This window comes from Hyperolius riggenbachi, chromosome 2, assembly GCF_040937935.1.
Source record: "Hyperolius riggenbachi isolate aHypRig1 chromosome 2, aHypRig1.pri, whole genome shotgun sequence".
In the NCBI taxonomy this organism is placed as follows: Eukaryota; Metazoa; Chordata; class Amphibia; order Anura; family Hyperoliidae; genus Hyperolius; species Hyperolius riggenbachi.
Window position 1 is genome coordinate 462,800,621 of NC_090647.1, and position 23,150 is coordinate 462,823,770.

The following is a 23,150-nucleotide window of genomic DNA, read 5'->3' on the forward strand; positions in this document are numbered from 1 at the left end:
GCAAACATTTCACCAGGCAAGAAACGCACTGCGGGCAAACATTTCACCAGAAAGGAAACGCAATGCGGGCAAACATTTCACCAGAAAGGAAACGCAATGCGGGCAAATATTTCACCAGGCAAGAAACGCACTGCGGGCAAACATTTCACCAGGCAAGAAACGCACTGCGGGCAAACATTTCACCAGGCAAGAAACGCACTGCGGGCAAACATTTCACCAGGCAAGAAACGCACTGCGGGCAAACATTTCACCAGAAAGGAAACGCAATGCGGGCAAACATTTCACCAGAAAGGAAACGCAATGCGGGCAAACATTTCACCAGGCAAGAAACGCACTGCGGGCAAACATTTCACCAGGCAAGAAACGCACTGCGGGCAAACATTTCACCAGAAAGGAAACGCAATGCGGGCAAACATTTCACCAGAAAGGAAACGCAATGCGGGCAAACATTTAACCAGGCAAGAAACGTAATGCGGGCAAACATTTCACCAGGCAAGAAACGCAATGCGGGCAAACATTTCACCAGGCAAGAAAAGTAATGCGGGCAAACATTTCACCAGGCAAGAAACGCACTGCGGGCAAACATTTCACCAGGCAAGAAACGTAATGCGGGCAAACATTTCACCAGGTAAGAAACGCAATGCGGGCAAACATTTCACCAGGCAAGAAAAGTAATGCGGGCAAACATTTCACCAGGCAAGAAACGCAATGCGGGCAAAGTTCACCTGGAAAAGAAAGCATTTACTCACCTGGCAGAAGTGTCCGGCCTCTGGCGCGCTGCTCCCGGGACCACCTTCCTCCTGAAGTCTCCCGTGCTGACAGGGCTACGGCAAGATGGCGCCCGAAGCCCTGTACTGGAGACACATTGTCTCCGGTACAGGGCTTCGGCAGCCATCTTGCCGTAGCCCTGCTCGCCTGCCGGTGTCGGAGCAGACACCGGAAGAGGAGGCTGGAGCGGGGCTGCAGGCAATGAACTGGCACGGCGTCTATAGACGCCGCTGCCAGTTCATGCGGAGAGAGTGGCCAGAGTCCCGAGTCCGGGACGTCCCGCTGCTGAAAGCGGGACGTTTCCAGGGACCTCATTAAGCCTGGGACAGCGGACCCCGAATCCGGGACACGTCCCGGGCAATCCGGGACGTCTGGTCACTCTACCTGAGAACACAATCAATCATTGGTCATTTTCAATAAGTCTGCAGCAGAATTTTGTCTATGAACAATATTATCATTTTGATCACATAGCTTGTCAATAGGAAATCAAAATTGTTTTATACTGGGAATACACCATGAAATTTTTGGCAGATAGATGGTTCGATAGATAATTTCCGACAGGTCCGATCTGATTGTTGATCGTTTTCTGATCGATTTCTCATTGAAGTGAATGGAAATCGATAAGAATGATCGGAAAATCGATCAGACAGTAAATTTGCTGAAAAATCTCATTGTGTATTCCCAGCATTATGTGTACTGGGCTTTGCAAGTGTGGTTGATAGGAAATACAAATACAAATACTCTGCTTGACCACAGTCCTGTTTTAAACAGAAAGTATATTTTAAAAAAATGCAAAACAATAAAAGTATCCTAAAGTAGCCCATTGCTGATATAATCTTAATTGAAAAATCTTACCACATCTATGTAAAATGAAAGACTACCTAAAGTATATGTTCAAAGTATATTCACTTAGTTTACCCGCCTACTACATCAATTTGTTAAGATTGTACATTCAATATTGCATTGCACCTTTAGCTATGTACAAACTTAAAGGGAACATGAGGTGAGAGCGATATGGAGAGATGTTTATTTCCTTTTAAATAATGCACATTGCCTGGCTGTCCTACTGATCCTCTACCTCTTATACTTTAAGCCACAGACCCTGAACAAGCATGCAGATCAGATGTCTATGACAAACCTGACAAGATTAGCTGCATGCTTGTTTCAGGTGTGATTTAGACCCTATTGACCAGAACGATCAGCAGGACTGCCAGGCAACTGGTATTGTTTAAAAGGAAATAAATATGGCAGCCTCCATATACCTCATGCTTCAGGTTTGCTTTAAAGATGGAATCATGCAAATTAACCAACGAACAATCTCTTTTTCTGAAGATATCCGCACAATGTGATGTGAACGACATTAGTAGGCTACAAACGATTACGTATACAATCGGATTGTTAAACGATGCAGGGTGTAGGAGGAAGTGCAGTAGGCTTCACCGACTAAATGTTAATAACCGTTAAAAGCTCTGTACACACCAGAGCTGTGGAGTCGGAGCAATTTTGACTACCTGGAGTCGGAGGTTTCAATAGACTGAGGAGTTGTAATCGGAGTCGGATGATTTTTAAACCAAATCCAAATGCTTTGTAAAAAGTAGACTAAGGAGTCAGAGTCAAGGAGTTGGAGCTATTTTGGGTATCTGAGTCGGAGTCGGTGGTTTCATAATCTGAGGAGTCGGAGTTGTATGATTTTTGTACCGACTCCACAGCCCTGGTACACACTGCTGACTATGAACGACTATCTGCCAAAGTGATTGTGATGGTCGTTTGAAAAATCGGAGCATGGTCATGGAGCATTTACTCCAGCTGTCATTTGTTTCCTGAACGATATATGAATGAGGAGTCGTTCATTTTTTCTCTCCGGGTATACGAGCCTTTAGAAAGACCACTGACTATTGTAAGTGTCACTATAATCTCCATATGTGTTGTCACTGGTGAAATCAAGGAATTCAATAAGTAACTGAACACTGACACAGCAAAAAATCATTTTGTCAGTAAATGGAGTTTTCTGAACATAAACAGATTAGTCTACACTGTAAGAATGCGTATATGTCACAAGAACCTGCACTATGACACGGCTCACCTCATTTTCAGTGGTAAAACCTGTTCTACTCACCAGGAGCGTACTCCATCGCAATCATAAGAGCCTTGTCCTCTAAAAAATTCTCATAGTACTCAATGATGTTTGGATGACTTAATAGTTTCAGCACTTGACATTCGTTCTGGGCTGCAAGCCTCTCATCTTTGGTCATCTGCTCCACAGGTATTTGTTTGATGATCACCAGCTTCTGATCTGCTTTTCGCAGACATAAGTGCACAATCCTGCAGAAAAATAATAACAAATTATCGGTACTATGTGACTATTGAGAGACACACGTTCATATTAAATGTATTTCTGCATGATGGATTCACTTAAAGCAATTCTGAACTGGAAATAAACTGATGAGATAAACATTTGTATCTATAGTCCTACTCCTAAATAAGACTTTCCTGGAATCCCATAGTCTTAGTTTGTTTTTAAAAGCTAAAAACATTATTAAATAAAAGTTTAACATCTTTTATTGTCTCAAGTAAATGACAGTTTTAGAAGTTATTCAGCTCCCAATCTTGAACTACTGACCTTTTCTATCTATCCCATGCACTCAAAAGTGTTTTTCTGTGAATGCAAAAGTTTTATGGCTTGTAATTATTTACTAGTGTGAAAAAGTGACTGGAGAGAAACTGTCATTTACATCCCTTGAATTGTAAGCCTTAGGCCACATTTACACTTAAAGAGGAACTCTGGCCTAAACAAACATACTGTCATTAAGTTACATTTGTTATGTTAATTAAAATAGATAGGTAATATAATCTTTTACCCACACTGTTTTAAAAGAAAAGGCAAATGTTTGATTTCATGATGGCAGCCATCTTTTTGGTTGAAAGGAGGTGACAGGGAGCACGAGACACAGTTCCAACTGTCCTGTGTCCTGTGAACCTCTTCCAGTTGCTAGGCAACGTGAATAACAACATAGGAAATCCCTTCATGCTCTGCACAGCATCAGGGAAAAAAAACCTGGGCTTTTTTTCTTTGATGGGTGAAGCTTAGGTAAAAATGCAGCTAAATATGATGCTTTGGTAAGAAAAACAAAGTTCTGATTCTGTGAAACTGTTAAAGAAACACCAAGCCTTTTCAGTTCTGCTGAGTAGATTTTTAGTCCGGAGGTTCGCTTTAATCAGTTGGTACGCGTTAGTAAGCGTTAGTACGCATTGGTATGCATTTTTTCCATAGCAGTGCATTGTGAAAAAGATTTCAGTTAAAATGCGTTAAGTGTGAACTGTGCCATAGGAAAACACCTTAGGGCCTTTTAAACTTTCTGAGTCATGTCCCTGTACTCTCTTCTATCACAGTTCTTCACAATGGCCATCGCAGGCAATGGAACATGACGATGCAACAGAAGTGCTCTGGGTAAAGCAGTAGCTGCAGTGCGTTACTGTGCAATTCCCGCTGTAATCCTGGAAGTTCACCAGAAGTGCCATGTTACTTTTTTTCTTGGGTCCCACTGTGGCTATAAGGCACGGTACCATTTTTTGGCTCTGGTGCCATTGTTTCAAATCGCATCATACCAAGTGTAAAAGGACGCTTACAGAGGGGAAAAAAAGAGTTAAGTTCTATGTAGGCTTGAGACTGTAGTTACACATTTTTAATTCCATCATGTCGCATGTCACTTCAGCTACATTCCTGAAGATTTTCATACCTGTTGCATTGAAACTATGAACTCTTGGGTACCATAACAAAATGATTATATTTAGCTCCTCTCATCCACTCTTAACGTGTACCGGAGCTTAAAAATTAAAAAGAGCTTAAAAATAAAAAGATTTTATACATACCTGCGGCTTCCTCCAGCCCCATCCGCTCCGATCGCTCCAATGCCGCTGTCCTCCACTGCCTCGGGAACCAGGTTACTCACTTAGGTCAGTTGGATCCAGTCTAATGTAAGAGAAGTGCGCTGTTTGCGTATCTCTCCAGTAGCCACTGGAGAAATACATGGAGGGCGCACTTCTCCTGCGTAGCTGGCCGCGGCTGACGTCAGTGACGGGACCCGGTTCCCGAAGCTGCGGGCAGTGGATTGCGGCGGCGCGGGAGCGATCGGAGCGGATGGGGCTGGAAGAAGCCCCAGGCATGTATAAAAGCTTTTCTATTTTTAAGCTCTGAGTCCCTTCAAGGCTCACAAGATCCCAGTACTGTATCAAGAGACTTATGGAGTCAGATCACAAAAACTGGTCCACTCAGCACAGTGACTGTCAGGATCTTTCTGGAAGTAAGTACAGCAGTTCCTCTTCACAGAGTGATTTTAAAATGTGTAAAAAGTTCTGCAACTGTGATGAAAAGTTGGATTGCGCGTTATGAGTACAATGTGAAGCATACTTAACACTGAAAGTAATATGCTTCATTGCCACTGTAAATATGCACGTCGCCTGGTAAACGCATTGCATGCTGTGGGCTATTCCAACGGAACGCTCACTACTAATGCACCGATGTGAACATAATTCTGATGCAATTATATTGTCCATTGCAACGGAACACAACAGATGCAGTGTGAGGCTCAGTTCAACCTTGCAATTAGGATGCTTTCACAGTGGGACATTAATGCAATGCAGCCCAACTCACAGCAATGATAAATCAATGGGCTGTTCACAGTGCCCACGTTGTGTAGGAGTATAACGCTGCACGTTAAATGAAAGTGCAGCATGCTGTCGTTATACTCTTATTTGGCTGCGTTCGGATGTTTGCACATGCTCAGTAATGTTTTGTTTTTTTTTAAATGTGCCGCATGCGCCGTTTTCGTTCGATCCATATGCGTCAAAAAGTAGGCATCACGTACGCATCAAGAGACGCATAACGCAGATCAATGTAACGTCCAACTTCAAAGCTAACATGCGTTGCGTTAGGGGCACGTTATGTGACCTTAACGTAGCATCTAACGCAACGTCTTGGTGTGAAAGAGCCCTTAAGTGGCAAACGGATCTCCCACATCCCCCCCAGACCCCCTCCATCACCAGAGTGGATTTTTCTGCTTAGAACGGTCTGTTTCTTCACGAGTGTAAAGAAACGTTCCGGTTTCTCATTGCCCCCAATGCAGTGCTTCAGGATCCATTTCCGTTCCGCTGGGCTTAGTGGTCCGGAAAATTTGCTGCAGAAGGAAACCTGCGGTCCGTTCAGCCGATCGTGCGGAACAGATCAGTTTCGAACAGACGGATGTGAACGGATCCGTAGGTTAACATTGGATCCATTTGCATACATTCCGATCGGTTTCCTTCCAATTTTTTTTTTTATCTTTTTTAGCGCTAATGTGAATTGGGCCTGAAAGGAGCCACTTTTCTAGTGAATGGGTGCTGAAACCTCTACATCTTAACATATAAAGGAATTTTCTTTAACACAAAGCATAATAAACACTCTTGGTAGATCATTCCTGGTGAATTTATTGATATAGGCTGCATTTAATTCTTATCATAAGAAGGACAACGATCAGATCAGGAGTAGGACACAAGTTGAAAGCCAATCTCAGGGGCAGATAATGCACGCTGTGTGTTGCTTTGATTTGCAAATGGAGCATGCTGGGATTTGCAGTTCATGTCTACACTGATGACAACCCCAGAGCAGAGCTGCTAGCATGGAGCTTAGAAAATCCCAGGACCGCATAACGCTATTCTGCATCACAAGCGCCTCACCCGAATGCCCCTCGGCCGACTACCCGGATTTTCTGGTATTTCTCCATCTTGCAGGCAGCCCCTCGTACAAACTTCCCATTATCACCATGGTAACACTTCCGAGAAGCTCTACGGTGGCTTCAGGGGGACATGCCAGGAACGCCAGCGATTCCCTAGCCACTGCCAGTAGGAAGGGAATGAAGTGCTGCCTGGTCCTGGACCACTGTGACGTGATGAGGTGGTAAGCGGCGCTTAGCAGTCAGTGCTCAGCCTGAGACTGGCTCGCAGATGCTCCAGTATGCCTTTAGCCACATTGCGGGGCTCTATTCCTTGTGACTACTGTGTTGGGAACTCAGACTCTGTGTATCATTCATAAGGGGGTCATTAAGATACAATTCCCTGGCCAATCCACCGATTTGATCGTATTCATCGGAAATGATCGAGCCCACTAAAAAAAAAAAACCAATCTGTTAACCTCTGATCAGATTGATGGAATCGATTTGGAAAACAAATCGATCCCATAATCTGATCGAAATAGCAGGTTTTCTTCCGTTAGTGGGTCTGAACGATCGTTTTCGAGCGATCATTACAATCGAATAGGACGATCACTCGTCTGGGGAGTTGTATCGTTATTGGCCACCTTTAAAAGAAAGGTCCAAGCAAATTAAAAAAAAAATTCTACTTCCTCCAGCCCCTGTCAGCTGTCCCGTGCCCTAGCCGTAGTTCTGCATCCAACCAGGGTACCCTCAGATGCTGACGGCATCTACTGCGCCTGTGCGAGAGTCGCTTTCGGTCACGCTGACGTGGTCTGGAGTGTTCTGCACAGGCGCTACTGCGTTCTGCACAGAACTACTGCGTCTGTTCAGTACACTCCAGACCACATCAGCGCGACTGTGAGTCGGAGCAGTGCTTTTCAGCACTGCTACCTTTGGGCGCAGCCAGCGCCACCATAGACTGTAATGGGAATCAGTCTATAGCGGCGCTCAGTGAGGAAGGTCGACTCCGTCAGAAGACGGAGCCGAAGTTGCTTAAAAAACACAATAATTCGGCCTCCAGCAATCGCTGGAAGCCGAATTATTTCATTCCCCCACTATCCATGGCGGCCTGGAGGGGGAATAGTAACTAAAACGCCCCGGACTTGTGCAGAAGCAGGACCAGCCATATAACAGCTGGATCCTGCGCCCAAGTGTACCAGCGCCAAATTCACATGTACGCACTGTGAGTGGCTATCACGCAGGTGCAGTACATGCCGACCTGGCGAAGTCGGCATCTGCTACGGAGGGGACCCTGGGCCACCGGCTGGATGCGGAGCTGTGGCACCGGATGGCTGCCAGGGGCTGGAGGAAGTAGTAGATTTTTTTTTATATATTTGCTCTGACTTTCTCTTTAAGCTGATAATTATCGAGCTGTTATTCAATATTTGGCGCTGGTGTATTTGAGGGGACCCAGAGGGACCTCATAGACCAACGACCGCTTCGTGCACACAGGAATCTGGCTGCAACCATTCATTTTTAAGAAAGAGGGGACCCGGCAGGAAACACTGTGGTCCTATTTCCACTGCTGCGAACTTGCAGTGTTTCCCTACATGCCACTTCGGACAGGGAAGGGCTGCAAATTGAAATCAATAGACTGCAGTACGATTCAAATGGGCCCTAAAGCTAAATTGCACACCAGGACCCTAGCCCACAGCCTTCAGCCTCTAGGCTTCGGGGACGGCCTCGTTTGGCAAGTGCCTCCACTTGCGCTACTTTACTAAACCTATTCGGCTGGTGGTGTGGATAGTGTTTCCTGCTGGGTCCTCCATTTCTTACGAATTAGTGAGTGGTGACCAGATTGCTGTGAGCAGGAAGCAGCCGTGCTTCCCCTCAAGTATACTAGCGCCCACTAATTTAAATTTGCTGGTTGATTATCTCTTGTAGAGCTATTAGGCCTGTTTATAGTGGTAGTGCTGCCGAGCATAAGGCAACGTGCAACTGACCCATAGCACACTTAAAAATGTATCTAGTGTCTTCTAATGGTCTAGTTTAGATCTATGCGCTGTAGCATGGTGTGACCTGATAAGGCCCAGCCTGCAGCATTTTTGTGTGGGTTGTGGAATCAATACAAAGCAAAGCGTATGAAAATTCACAGTAACTGATGAACAACTGACTCATTCAAAGGCCTATTTTCACCTCGTGCCTATGTCCGTCTTCGAATGGGACAGCGAAGCTGCAACCAAATTGCCTTGTCGTGCACGGCCATGGGGATCTGGATGCGTGCTACAGAAAACAGCATACCATCTAGAATCACACCGGCATGCAATTTGGATGGCAAGCCTGTTGTCTGAATAGGCAGTGTTTCCCTGTCTGGCTCACATGCAGGGAAATGTTGTACATTCAGAATTAGTGGAAACAGGCCCTAAAATCTATCAGTTGTTATCACTTGCTAGTGTAAACCCAGCTTACGTATGCTGAGACTTAAGGCCCATACACATGTCCGTTTTTTGCGAACGACGGGTCGTTTGAACGACCCGTCGTTCAGTCGTTCGCCCGCTAAATCGGGCGTGTGTACAGACTGTCGTTCGCGTGATAAGAGTGAGTTTGAGCGATCCGCCGGGTGGATCGCTCAAACTCACTCTTATCAAGCGAACGACAGTCTGTACACGCCCGATTTAGCGTGCGAACCACTGAACGACGGGTCGTTCAAACGACCCGTGGTTCGCAAAAAACGGACGTGTGTATGGGCCTTTAAAGCGAACCTGAACTCTTGCACAGCACACAATGAAAAGTCTTTATTACGCACATAGTTGCTTGTGTTTGTTTAGGCAGATAAACCTGTCTAATTAGTTCTTATCAGCAACTGTAAATAAACTGCAGGAGTGCTCTGCCTATGCAGCTATCCATATGAGGGTTAACCCTTTCAGTGCCTACTGCAGAAGGCTTTTTTAGAATTTCCATAAATTGCAAAAAATAGGTTTTTTTTACCATAAAGGTTATCGTGCTGTGGCTTATCTTGTAGAGCCGAGAGGAAGTTCCACTTTAATGCTAGCGTTGTAGAGCTAATAAGATGAAAGCATGTATGCCAAATCCTAGGGATACGTAAAGAATCATCGAGAGCCATAACATTTACGGTGCCAGTTGACTATACAATCTTGATTGATTGAAGCAGGACACAGCTGATTCTGCCTAGCTCAAATACACTCAATTTATGTACTTGTGTCTAGTGATCATAGGCTGGAGAAACATACATGCAAAAAAAGAACATGGTAGAGAGAAGCAGGGTCCCACTCAGCTCCTTGGTCCTATTGCAGTTGCTATGGGTATGCCCCTGCATGCAGTTAGGATTAACAGAGTGTCTGTACAGGTTTCTGCTTGACCTGGCAATGACCTCCAAACTCCTTTTGTCTGTCATGTGATCATTAAACCATCATGTGATCACTAAACCACCATAACATACACTTGAGAACCCAATGTTGGGACAGTCTAAAAAAAATCAAAGTAAATTAAATTGATTAAAGTTATTACAAAGCTTTACCTATAGCTCTCATCCACTTGCCACCACCAGAAAGTTCTTGTGGTCAAATGAGGTCAGTAAAACATGAGGAAGGGGACCTAACAGTGGCCCATCATAGCTGCTATGATTGCTGTAGCAATTGCTACACCTACGTTCAGAATTAATCTTGTGCCATGTTTTCGTTCAGGTGACATGTTATGTATGAAATCCAACAAGCACTTATCCCTGGGGGTTGTTTTGTTTTGTGGTTTATTTTTGTTGCTATTACGTGATACAGAAAATTAAGCTGGCCTCTATTGATGTGTATACAAGATCAACCGATACTGGAACACAGACAACTTCAAACAGTGGCTGCACAGCAACACCCAACTGCCTATCTGCTGATCGAGAGATAGAGGGAGAGGCTTGTAAGCAGCTGTTTCCATGTTATACTTTTTGCACCACTGACACAATTGTAATTTGTTGTATTCCCAGTACTTCCCACTTTCTACAGGACAGCATGAATTTATAGACTCTAAAGAGGAGATCCGTTCTTCTATAAAACCGCCTATCCCTCCTGTGATTATGCTAACCAAGAATTAAACTTCATCCCAATCAGTTGCTGATACCTCCTTTCCCATGAGAAATCTTTTCCTTTTCTCTAACGGATCATCAGAGGGCTTTGTATGTTTGATATTGTGGTGAAACCCCTCCCACAGTGTGATGTCAGGACCAAGCTCCTGACATCACACTGTGGGAGCCTTGTTGCATTGTGGGAAATAACAGCTCCAACTGCCAAAAAAAAAGCAAGCAGCTTCTCCTTCCACTGATATCACCTGCCAGCAGTAAAAATGTCACCATGTGATGAATGTCAGAATATAAATCAGGGAGAGGAAAGATTTTACAATATATAATTATAGTAAAAATGAAGCATTACATTTATTTTCACTGGAGTTCCTCTTTAAGCGTTAAATGGAGCTAATTCTGTGCTTCATAATCTACACCCTGTTCCTTAAAATGTTCTAACCATGGAACCCATATTCTATCTGTAACGGTTGGGTGTTATAACTCAGACGTCTGATTATATGGTGATCTGCAGAATCACCAATAATACAGACACTATACCAGATTATTAGGTGATCTGCAGAATCACCAATAATGCCAGTATAGCTAATACAGAATGTGTGAGTAGTGATTAATGCAACCGTAACTCAAATAGTTTGACGAGACCTCACCAGAGGGGCTGGTGAGGTACAATCAGTACACTGACTGTATAATAGCGTACTAGCCCCAGCAAGGTGGAGATACTGATACTGAAGAGATAGAATCTTCCGAGGAGCGGGTCATTCAGACTGTACTGCAGCCTAGTGATCACCTGAGGAGCAGGTGATTAAGACCGTACTGCAGCCTAGTGGACACCTGAGGAGCAGGTGATACAAACAACACTGCAACTAACGATCACCTGAGGAGCAGGTGATTAAGACTGTACTGCAGGCTAGTGATCACCTGAGGAGCAGGTGATTCTATACTAAGAATCCCTCACCAGAGGCTAGGCCCACTGGTGAGGGCAGAGTGATCAGACAGGCTAAGTTCGGCAACAGAGAGGTAAGTATCAGGACAGAATCGTGAGGCAAAAGGATAACGAATAAACAGGCAGAGGTTCAGCAACAAGTCAGATAGGCAGAAGTACAGAATCAGTGAGCAAATGCAAGGTCAGAATATAGCCAGAATCATATACAGATAGTCAATAACAATATAACAATCTCCTAGTCTAGGTGTGAAGTCCTTGGTTTCAACACCTGTGATCTAGTCTAAGGTCTGAGCGCTAACACGTAAGTATTCATGACAGCAGACAGCGCCAGACTGAAGCCCGGAGGCTTAAGAAGCAGAGGAGACCTCACTGGCACGCCCCCTGCACTCAGCCAATCCTGGGCGCCGTGAGTCTCCTCTGAGGCCAGCTGATCAGCCGGTCAGCTGACGAGCCTCCTCCTAGCATAAAGGTCCTGTCTGCGCGCGCGCCCGCGCGAGACAGGGACCCTATCGGCTAACGAACATCCCGACCTCGGCGTCCTAGACGCCGGAGGGACGGGCAGGGGAATGGAGGCAGCTGCGGCAGCGGTGCTGTTCGCCGCAGCTGCCTCTTCAGTCGTTACACTGTCGAATTTGAGAGGGCAATTGCGTTGGAGATATGTGAGTTTGTATAAAGGTAGCGCTGTGAAGGTTAAGGGTTTTTCTGGCAAAGTAACACAGCATGTCCCAAAGAAGTACCAACCTTCTGGAAGGCGTTATTTCTCCCGAGATCCCTAGTAAATGCGTGTTAGGGTCTATGGTAATAGATCTTTCAAAGACGTTTTGAAGGAGCCTGATAACCTGATTCCAGTACTCCTGTATAATTATGCGGGCATCCTGTGATTATGCTTACTTTGAAAAAAATTGAAGAATTGGGGCTAGTGCACACTAGGACACAAATGTAGGATATGCATAAACTCAACAACAGATAAAAGGATGCGCTGGAACAGGATATGCATAAGCGCTACAGTAAGCGGATGTAAGCTACATGTGGCTTCCAAGCCTGAACAAGACAACAGGAAGCGACGAGATCAAGCGCGGCATGTGCGAGAACGATGGTAAAGGTGCGGTCCATTCATTTGAATTGACATCTCTTGAGCCACGAGTGCCGCGGCTGTCATTTAGCGTCGCCAGAGCTAATCAATGGCCTCAATTCACTAAGCTTATCTCCTGTCGTTAATAACGTTTCTAGAGTTATCACCATGGTGATAAGGCATGTAATATTCAGGAAACATTTTACCTCAGGCAAACTTAAAGTTAACTCTTCTGTCTTTAAGTTAACTCTTCAATCCTTAAATAACTCCAGAATTCCAGCCAGGCTGTTAATTAACTGCGTGTGTAAATAACTACAGAGGAGGTAACTTAAAGGGATACTGTAGGGGGGGTCGGGGGAAAATGAGCTGAACTTACCCGGGGCTTCTAATGGTCCCCCGCAGACATCCTGTGTTGGCGCAGCCACTCACCGATGCTCCGGCCCCGCCTCCAGTTCACTTCTGGAATTTCTGACTTTAAAGTCAGAAAACCACTGCGCCTGCACGCCCGTGTCCTCGCTCCCGCTGATGTCATCAGGAGTGTACTGCGCAGACACAGACCATACTGGGCCTGCGCTGTGCGCTCTTGATGACATCAGCGGGATCGAGGACAAGGCAACGCAGGCGCAGTGATTTTCAGACTTTAAAGTCTGAAATTCCAGAAGTAACCGGAGGCGGGGCCGGAGCATCGGTGAGTGGCTGCGCCAACACAGGATGTCTGCGGGGGACCGTTAGAAGCCCCGGGTAAGCTCAACTCATTTTCCCCTGACCCCCCTACAGTATCCCTTTAACTACAGAGGAGGTTACTTAAAGGGAAGGTTCAAGCAAAAAAAAAAATGAGATTCACTTACCTGGGGCTTCTACCAGCCCCATGTAGCCATCCTGTGCCCTTGTAGTCACTCACTGCTGCTCCAGTCCCCCGCTGGCAGCTTTCTGACCTCGGAGGTCAGGGCCACATTGCATACATTTTTACGCATTCCAGCTAGTGCAGGAACAAAAATGTACGCGTTTCACCACTAACGCGTAAAAATGTATGTGTTAATGTTCCTGCACTAGCGGGAATGTGTAAAAATGTACGCAATTTGGCCCTGACCTCCGAGGTCAGAAAGCTGCCAGCGGGGGACTGGAGCAGCAGTGAGTGACTACGAGGGCACAGGATGGCTGCATGGGGCTGGTAGAAGCCCCAGGTAAGTGAATCTCATTTTTTTTTTTGCTTGGACCTTCCCTTTAAGGAATGAAGAGATAAGATAACTATCTCACTGTGTAGAGGTAAGTTTTCTTTTGCCTTATTATCTCCAGCATGATCTTAAGCACTACAAAAGGCAACAACGGGTCCGCCGGACCCTCCCACTAGGCTGTCTTTTAGCCGACAGTAGTGCGTGTGTACGCGCTGTCAACAGACTGATAAGGCTGTTTCTGAACGATCCGCTCTGCTGAGCGGATCGTTCAGAAACAGCCTTATCATTCCGCTGACAGCGCGTACACACACACACTACTATCGGCTAAAAGACCGCCCGGCGGGAGGGTCCGGCGGACCCGTCGTTGCCTTTTGTAGTGTGTGTGTACGCACCTTTAGTGAATTGAGGCCAATGTCTTTAATTTTGTCAGTGGTTCCGTAACTCAGGTATTTGGGTGGTGAAGTTGGACTTTTTGGTAATACACCTACTTAAAGCAAACCTGAACTGAAAATTAAAAGTCAAAATAAACATACACAGGTCATACTTACCTTCCGTGTAGTCTACTCACCAATCTATTTCTCCTCACATGCGTTTGTTTGCCCACTGTGATTGATGGAATTCTCTATTCTCAATTTTAAAAATGGCCATTACCCCATAACAGCTTCTGAGTCAGCACACTGTTAAACTGTAATATCGCCCACTTGAGCCATAGTGAAACATGGACATTACCTTGCACATCAGATGTCCTTTCAGCTATAACTGAAAACAAAATCTTGTTAGAACTCTAAGTGATCATTGTTAAAACAAAATGGTGAACATCTTAAAGGAACTGACGGCAAGGTAAGTATGTAATATTCATTTGCAGGTTCATCGTGTTTATTTTAAATAATTTTACTCAGTTCAGTTCCCTTTAAGGTTAATATTGATGTTCTAAAACATTTTTATTTCTTGGGTCTACTGACCTAGCTGGTGATTTAGTTATGGTCTAATGCTAGGTATGCACCATATGTTTTTTTCGGCAGATAGATGGTTCGATAGATAAATTCCTTCATGTCTGATATTATTTCCGATCGTTTTTTTTCTAATCAATTACTCATAGAAGTAAATAAAAATTGATAAGAACAGATGAGAAAATCAAGTGAAGAATCAATCGGACGGAAAATCGACCGACAAAACGGATCGTGTGTACCTAGCATAAAAGTTATTTTCTTCATTGGTTTTGTCAATAAAATAGACCATGAACAGGATGCAGCTGTTGTTTGTGTGGCCAGTCTCTACAGACAATTGTATTTTCCATTAATAGGTCATAATACCATTATTAGGCCATTTTGTAAGTAGCTCTGCTGTGTCCAGTCAATTGGCATCTGATAAGAAGGGGAGAGGATTAGGTCATAGTTCTCTATGGAAAACACTGAGCCCTTATCTATTCGTTCTCTAACTAATTAAATACCAGTTTTATTGCCTCAGAGTGGGGACATATTGCTTTTTATTCACCTTGACTAGTGGTCATCATTAGCTGCCTCCACAGAGGTGATAACAAAGATGTGTGTGTGACTACTGAGTGGAGGAGGGGATGGACTGTACCTCATCTTCTCTAGAATACATGAAGTGTCCTTTGTTCTTGTAACTGTCACTGCTGGACACCTTAATCCTATCCCTATAGTCCTGTAGCTTGCTGAGAGCTCTAAGAACATCAAACAGAACTCAGGAGAGGAGACACCAGTCCTGGCGGGTGGGCAGCAGATAAGAAGTCACCTTGCATTCCAGCATATTATCAAAGCAGGCTCCTTGTTATAATCCTATCAGTGTCCCAAGGAGGTGCTTTTTCTGACTCATTAATCATTGTACTGTATCCTCATTTAACCTTACTGAAATCAGCATGAATATTGGAGCCTGTGGTCTGTGACACAGTGCATTCTTTGTTGGTAAAGTCAAAATATAAATATCTGAAATTCTGAAAACACAACACACCCAAATCTTCCCTTATATTAAAATATCTGCGTGTGGGGAGGGCAGACATATTGTGAAAATGAAAAATTGATGCTTCTATTGGCTAAAATATCTGAAACAGAGCAGTGTGAACATGCCACAGACAGTTGATATCACTTGTTGAGTAAGGGCCTTTTTCCACTAGCCTGCGATTTGCGATTTGATTCTGATCGCAAATTGCAAGGTACATTAAACTAATGGAAACTGCAGCAGCAATTTCCTTTAGTGCGGTCCGATTGCGATGCGATTTTGGTCAAAGCGCAATCGTCGTCCTGCCGCGTTTTGTATGCGATTGAGCTGTACTATGAGTATAGTAGCTCAATCGCATGGTGGAAATTGAAACGCGATTGCGATCGCGATCGCATTTCATAGTGGAAAAGAGCCCTAAAGGTGGCCATACACTCATTAGATTAGCAGCAGATTGATCATCAGATAGAACTCTGATCTATCTGATGTGCTTAGGAACATTTTTTACTAGGAACAGATTTCCAATAGATTTCAGTATGAAATCTATTGAAAATGGATCTGATGGCATTTATTTGCCTTCAGATTTTCATTAGGTCCAATGCACAATGATAAGCCATCTCAACAGATCCACCTAGATTTTCCATCATGTCAGATCGATTGAAATCAATCGAAATCGGCCGCAAATCGATTGATTGGGCAATCGATTTTGATCGATCGATCGGCCGATAATCGGCTGAGTGTATGGGCCCCTTAAGGACTAGTTCACAATTAGATGCAAAAAAAATCACACAGTATTTTCACATGCAAGGCATCTATACTCTCTCCCCTATGCTATCAAGGCATTTTGTATTGACCTGAGGAAGCGGGCCATGACCTGTGAAACGCATTGTCAGATTGCTTTTTGAATACAAATATTTCTAGTTGAACTGGTGTCTATATCTTCTGTAGAGGTAAGTGATTACCTCTCTTTTTTATTTATATTTTAAAACACTACAATAAAAGACACATTGGACGCCTCCATCCTACCCATTATTTTCATATGCGTTTTTTTTTTTCCGGATGGCATGCGTGTTTGCATGTGAAAATACATACGCATTTGTCCACAGCATCCTAATGAATAATACAATACACACGTGATTGGCTGGCCAAATTTTAATCATGCAACACAAACGAAAAATCACATATAATGTGAACCATCCATTGGCTTACATTGGGTTTGTTGGCACTGCATTTTGTGATGCATAAAATCGCGCCCAAATTTTTCCAAGCGTGAAGCTTAGGTTTTTTTTTTTTTCATTTAAAAATTAGATTATCCAAGCAGGAAAAGAAAGTTGTAGTGAGCCAGGGTCCAACTGTGTATCCTCGGATATAAAGCCCTGTTCCCACTTGAGCTGAGAACGGACATTTTTATGCAACAGGCCCAAAATAAGGACATCTGAGTAGCAAAGAGTGATCTGGGACTGTCCCAACTAAAGATCAATATTTAGAACAAATGTCTGCACAATGATTAGTATTGGGCAAGAAATATTATTAGAGATGGCCCGAACGGTTCGCCGGTGAACTTCCGGTGGTTCGCGTTCGACAGTGAACGCAAACTTTTCCGCCCCCATAATGCACCATTAGGGTCAACTTTGACCCTCTACATCACAGTCAGCAGGCACATTGTAGCCAATCAGGCCACATTCCGTCCTGGAGCCACTCCCCACCTTATAAAAGGCGGGTACCGCCAGCCATTATACTCACTCGTGTGCCTGCAGTTAATAGAGAAGGGACAGCTGCTGCTGCTGACTCTCATAGGGAAAGATTAGTTAGGCTCTTGTAGGCTTCTTAGCTTGCTCCTTGCTGATTCTTATTGCTAAAATAGAACCTCACAACAGCTCTTTTGAGAGCTAATCTTGTTCTTGGATCTATTTTTTTTCCTGTGTGTCCCACTGACACTTGTGTTGCATAGACAGCCTTGATAATTCATACTGTGTGTGCCACTGCCAGCCCCAGCACATTCAGTGACTACCTGTGTGTGTGACAGGTGCACATTGTAATACCCATTACTGCATATACCTACCTGTTGTTCACAGTGCACCCACCTACCTACCTGAGCGCACGCAGTGTCACTGTGCCTATCCGCTACCTGTCAGTGTGTGACAGGTGCACATTGTAATACCCATTACTGCATATACCTACCTGTTGTTCACAGTGCACCCACCCACCTACGTGAGTTGAGCGCACGCAGTGTCATTGTGCCTGTCCGCTACCTGTCTGTGTGTGACAGGTGCACATTGTAATACCCATCACTGCATATACCTACCTACCTGTTGTTCACAGTGCACCTACCTGCGTGAGCGCAAGCAGTCTATATGAGTGTCTGGGGGGTGGTGGCACACCAAAGATAATAAGGTCGTTGCTTCATTGTGGACAGATCAAATTTGATCAGCTGGACAATCACTGTTCTGTCATTCAGCTACATCAGCCCGGCGACTATATGGGCTGGAAAGCCGCCATCACCTGCACTCTCGTCATGGTGCGCACCAGTCCAGCACGGCCGTCACTACACAAACAGCTGTTTGCAGTCACTGCATACCTTTCACTGCATCTTTGACTGCACATTGTATTATACATGGCAGTCAGTGCATACCTTTCGCTTGAATGGATGGCAGACTTGCCCTCCATAGCAGATTCTCGTTAAAGGTTTTAAAGTTGATTCATCTCATATACAGCAGGGTCTCGAAAGTCCACCTGTATTGTTATTTTTGGTCACTACCTTTCGGGACGTGCATGCCATGCCTGCTGCCTTCCTTGGATGTGTGTGGTAGCCGGTCCTGCTCCTTTGCCCACAGCGTTCCTGCTGCCTTCCTTGGATGTGTGGTGGTGGTAGCTGTTTCTTAGGCTCCCACTCCAGACCGGAATCGAACCAGGATTCCCCGGCCATTACCCGTGGTCATTCGCAGTGGCACACTTGCCCTCGATAAAAGATTCTCGATGCAGGTACTGAACAGCCAGCAGAACAAGTATTCAAAAATGATGTAAGCTTTAACAATGGTAGAGAAAGAACCATCGAAAGTTGATAAGGCAGTCAATCATTACCTGACATCACTGAGTGAGAAAGAGCAATCTCGCCATGGTGCGCACCAGTCCAGCACGGCCGTCACTACGCAAACAGCTGTTTGCGGTGCGTTACACAGTGAGTTTGGTGTGTCAGTGTGAAGCAGTACTCTAATTACACTCCCTGATTGATGTATACACATGCAAGATGTTTTAAAGCACTTTTGGCCTCCAATTTAGCATGCAATGTGATTTCTGTCCTTAAAACGCTGCTTTGCGTCCAATCCAGATGTTTCCCCTGGACTTTTGCCGTCTATTCCACTCCGCCATGCCCCCCTCCAGGTGTTAGACCCCTTGAAACATCTTTTCCATCACTTTTGTGGCCAGCATAAACTTTTCTAGTTTTTAAAGTTCGCCTCCCCATTTAAGTCTATTGCGGTTCGCGAAAGTTCACGCGAACCGAACTTTCGCGGTGGGTTCGCGAACCGAAAATCGGAGGTTCGGGCCATCTCTAATATGTCTACAGGGCTTTGGTGGCAGAGAACCAGCACAGTTGTCAGCCAAGGCATATTTTTAAAAGGGAGTAGACAGTGGCATAACAATAGCCCCTGGAAAGAAAGGGGTGCCTGGGGGCTATGAGAACCCACTCCTTCTCCCGCCCACTTTGCAGAGCATTAGGTCAGCGAAGCTATGTGACTATACTTACCTGTCATTCGCTCTGTGCTGCATACACGGCTCCAGATCACGTGACAATGTCTATGCAACACGGAGTGAGTGGCTGCCAGAAGGAAGAGGATACATGAGGCATCAGGTAAATATAGTCACACAGCACTGCTGCATTAATTAGGGGGGGGGGGGATCTGTGTCACTGGCCACTTCTGGGGGGGGGGGGGGGGCATCTTCAAGGGAGCCCTGGCATAATTTTGTTTGCTGGGGGGCCCGAGCAGCCTTTGTTACGTTCCCGGGAGTAGGTAATGGTTTCAACCATATTTCTTTCAGTTCCGGTTTCCTATAGCTCAATACAGCAAACAGGCATTATTCAGGGGTCATTAATGCCTGCAGTCTGGCATACTACAGTATAGAACAAATGAAGTAATGGTCACACCTTGCCTGTTATTACTTAAAAATTAACCTGGTTAAGACTCCAGCCAGTGATTGGGTTAATTAGGTGTTTTCACACACATGGTCTGGTACCTCCTTATCAGCTGTGACATTGAGTCATGCCTGAGGTGTGTTTCTACCTAGTGTCCATGGCTCCAGTACCTATGATACTAGCAAACATTCCAAGCATAGCTGTCCACAATACAGTCAGCTGATTTTCTTTAGGGCAGAAATGAGGATTGGTAACTTGATAAGAGCCAAAACTATGCACTCTGGTACAACAGAAGTGTCATGCTGCCACCTAATGGTACTTTTAAAGTAAAGCCCTGTTTAGACAGACATTTAACATATCTCATGACATGACCATTTCATCTGACATCTGCTAGCCTCGTGTCCAGAATTTTCAGGGATATTATGACATACCAACACAGATTAACATTGAAAAATATATATAGTGCAGGGAGAGATCTGCTGCTGATACATGTAATTTTACCGAGCAGCATTAGAGCCATGCTAAAAACTTCACGATACAATAAAGAAAACATTCACAAATAATTTTGTGGGACTGCATATGGAGTATGATCCGCACCTCCACAGTACCACAAAACTGCTCATGTACAAGCGGCTTCATGCTACTGCATAGGTGTGGCCTGTACTCGCTCATGCGCAGTACATCAGAGTTTGTACATGGACAGGAGCGCTTCCCCCCAACCCCCTTACCCTGCTGTGACATGTGACCTTCACTCCCCCACCCCCGGCTCTCCAACTGTCCCAAACCATCCCCTGAGGCCCTCGGCTTGACACATACATTCAGTCACAGGGCCCTGGCTGCATTCAGTGGTGTGGAGTCAGTCGGACCTATTGCCAGAGGTTGCATGTTCTCCCCTCTTTGTTTCTGTCTAGGAGGATATTGGTTGTCATGTGGGTGCTGAATGCTGATGCTGGGTGCAATGTGGGTTCTGGGTGCAGGTATAGGGTGTCATGTGGGTTCTGGCAATCGGTGAGAATCATGCAGGTGTTGATTGCAGGTATTTAGTGCCATGTGAGATCTGGGTGCATGCAGGGCCGGGCCGAGGCATAGGCTGGAGAGGCTCCAGCCTCAGGGCGCAGTGTAGGAGGGGGCGCACAATTCATTCAGCTCTCATTCCTAATTGTGTTTGAAGCAGAAAGAAATAAGAAAAGGAGATACATGGAAGTGACTACAAGCCAGATAACTAGAGATTAAGGTGTTGGGGGCCCTAAGATGCCTCTTAGTCTAATAGCAATCAGTGTGTGACGGCTGGGGTGGGAGGGATGGAGGGGCGCACTTTGGTGTCTCAGCCTTGGGTGCTGGAGGACCTTGTCCCGGCTCTGGGTGCATGTACTGGATGTCATGTGCAAGCTGGGTGCAGGCGCTGGGTGTGACATGGGTGCAAATACTTGGTGCCATGCCTGTACTGGGTGCTGGCTATGGGTGGGCATTAGGTGTCACGTGGGTTTTAAATGCAGGTAGTTTGGGTTAAGTTGGTGCTTGGTGCAGATAGTGGGTGCCATGTGGAGACTGTGTGCAAGTATGAGTACTGGATGCAATGTCAGGCCTGGGTGCAGGTACTTGGTGTCATGTGATTGTGAGTGCTGGTTGCCAGCTATGGGGGGGAAGTGGTGTGGGTGGATGTTGGGAGAAGTAAAGGTCAGTGTGGGTGCTGCAGGAAGGGGAAGTCATTGGTGGTGCTGGGAGAGGCCACTGGGAGTGCTGGGGGAGGGAGAGGTCAGTTTAGGTGCTGAGGAGGTCACTATGGATGCTGCTGGGGACAGGAAGGGTGCCGCTGGGGGAGGGAAAAGTTAAAGTGGGTGCTGTGGAAGGGAGAGGTCAGTGTGGTTGCTGGGAAAGGCAGGATCACTGCAGTGCTGATGCTGGGGAGGGAGTGATCACTGTGGGTGCAAGGTTGAGGGAGAGGTCACTGTGAATGCTGGGATAGGGAGAGGTCACTGCTGTCAGAGAGACACCATATTACCTGCTCCCACACAGCTGCGTGGATGGTTACACTATGATTCCTGTATGGGACATCTGTACTCCAAAGTGTCCCAGATAAGGTAGGAACTGCCTGCAGGTGGTGGGCAGGGCTACCCGCGTACAGTGGCCAGGGCTTATCTCAACCGGGCTGGGCTTCCTTTTCACATCCAAAGGGACCTTTTTATGGAAATTTAAAAAGAGGGGGGATGCTTTGGCATCCAAAGCCACCCCCCCACCGCACGTGTCTGGTATATAGGGACCCTGCACAGTAACGTTGAGCTCAAGAATTATTCTGGAAGCCTCTGGATTATCCATAGGCTTTCCTCTACTGAGGTAGGTATCTTTTACCTTATTTCTCCTCACAGGTTTACTTTAAAGAGACTCTGTAACATTAAAAAGATCCCCTGGGGGGTACTCACCTCGGGTGGGGGAAGCCTCCGGATCCTAATGAGGCTTCCCACGCCGTCCTCTGTCCCACGGGGGTCTCGCTGCAGCCCTCCGAACAGCCGGCGACTGTGCCGACTGTCAGTTCAATATTTACCTTTGCTGGCTCCAGCGGGGGCGCTGTGGCGACTTTCGGCACGGAAATAGACGGAAATACCCGATCTTCGTCGGGTCCGCTCTACTGCGCAGGCGCCGGAAACTTGCGCCTGCGCAGTAGAGCAGACCCGACGGCGATCGGGTATTTCCGCCTACTTCGGCGCCGACAGCCGTCAGAGCGCCTGCGCAGGAGCCAGGAAGGTAAATATTACGTCACCGCTGCACGGAGGGCTGCAGCGAGACCCCTGATGGATGGAGGACGGCGTGGGAAGCCTCATTAGGATCCGGAGGCTTCCCCCACCCGAGGTGAGTACCCCCCAGGGGCCGTTTTGTCGTTACAGTTCCTCTTTAAGCATTGTACCCCCAACAACACAAAACATAGTTGGACAGAACCTAATCGCATATAGTTAGGCAGTGTGAGCCCACCATCACAAATGTAAGTAGTTGCCCAGAAACAACTAAGCGAGTGCACACAAATAAAGAAAGATCGGTACTCCTGACTGGCCTGTAGCCTCCCCCCCCCCCCCACCCCCTTCTTGATATGTCTCTGATCTGTGGGTGGGACTATATTTTCAGGAGGCAGGCAAGGGAGCCAATTGTGTGGCCACAGTATCCGACAGCTAGGGCATTTGACGGCTATTGCTGGAGGCCGAATGATAGTGTTTTAAAATGTAACTTCTGCTCCGTCTTCTGATGGCACCTAAGTTACTCAATGTGCGCCCAAATCTCTTGCGCTGTGATTACAGAGCTCACACCTGGGACATATTTGAGCCTGGGTCAGGTTACCCTACTTCCAAACCAAAGCTTCACGCA

General features: G+C 45.9%; 2 protein-coding genes across 7 annotated transcripts in view; one reads left to right on the plus strand and one right to left on the minus strand.

Annotated features, from left to right (window-relative positions):
• NEK8 (NIMA related kinase 8) overlaps nt 1-6,829 on the minus strand; it is a 173,764-nt gene extending 166,935 nt beyond the window's left edge. For 3 of the 6 annotated variants that reach the window (XM_068270145.1, XM_068270143.1, XM_068270142.1), the window contains exons 1-2: nt 6,481-6,828; nt 2,885-3,090 (exon numbers count right to left, since the gene is read on the minus strand). In XM_068270145.1, coding sequence (XP_068126246.1) covers nt 2,885-3,090; nt 6,481-6,527 — 253 coding nt within the window. In that variant the 5' untranslated portion in view covers nt 6,528-6,828. Of the gene's footprint in view, nt 1-2,884; nt 3,091-6,480 lie in introns of all 6 variants that reach the window. The other 3 variants (XM_068270146.1, XM_068270144.1, XM_068270141.1) reach the window with 2 other exon arrangements.
• Nucleotides 6,551-23,150, plus strand: part of RAB34 (RAB34, member RAS oncogene family) — a 102,424-nt gene continuing 85,824 nt past the window's right edge. Inside the window, exon 1 of the mRNA XM_068270148.1 lies at nt 6,551-6,700. The gene's annotated coding sequence lies outside the window, so the exon portion shown is untranslated. The remainder of the gene's footprint in view (nt 6,701-23,150) is intronic.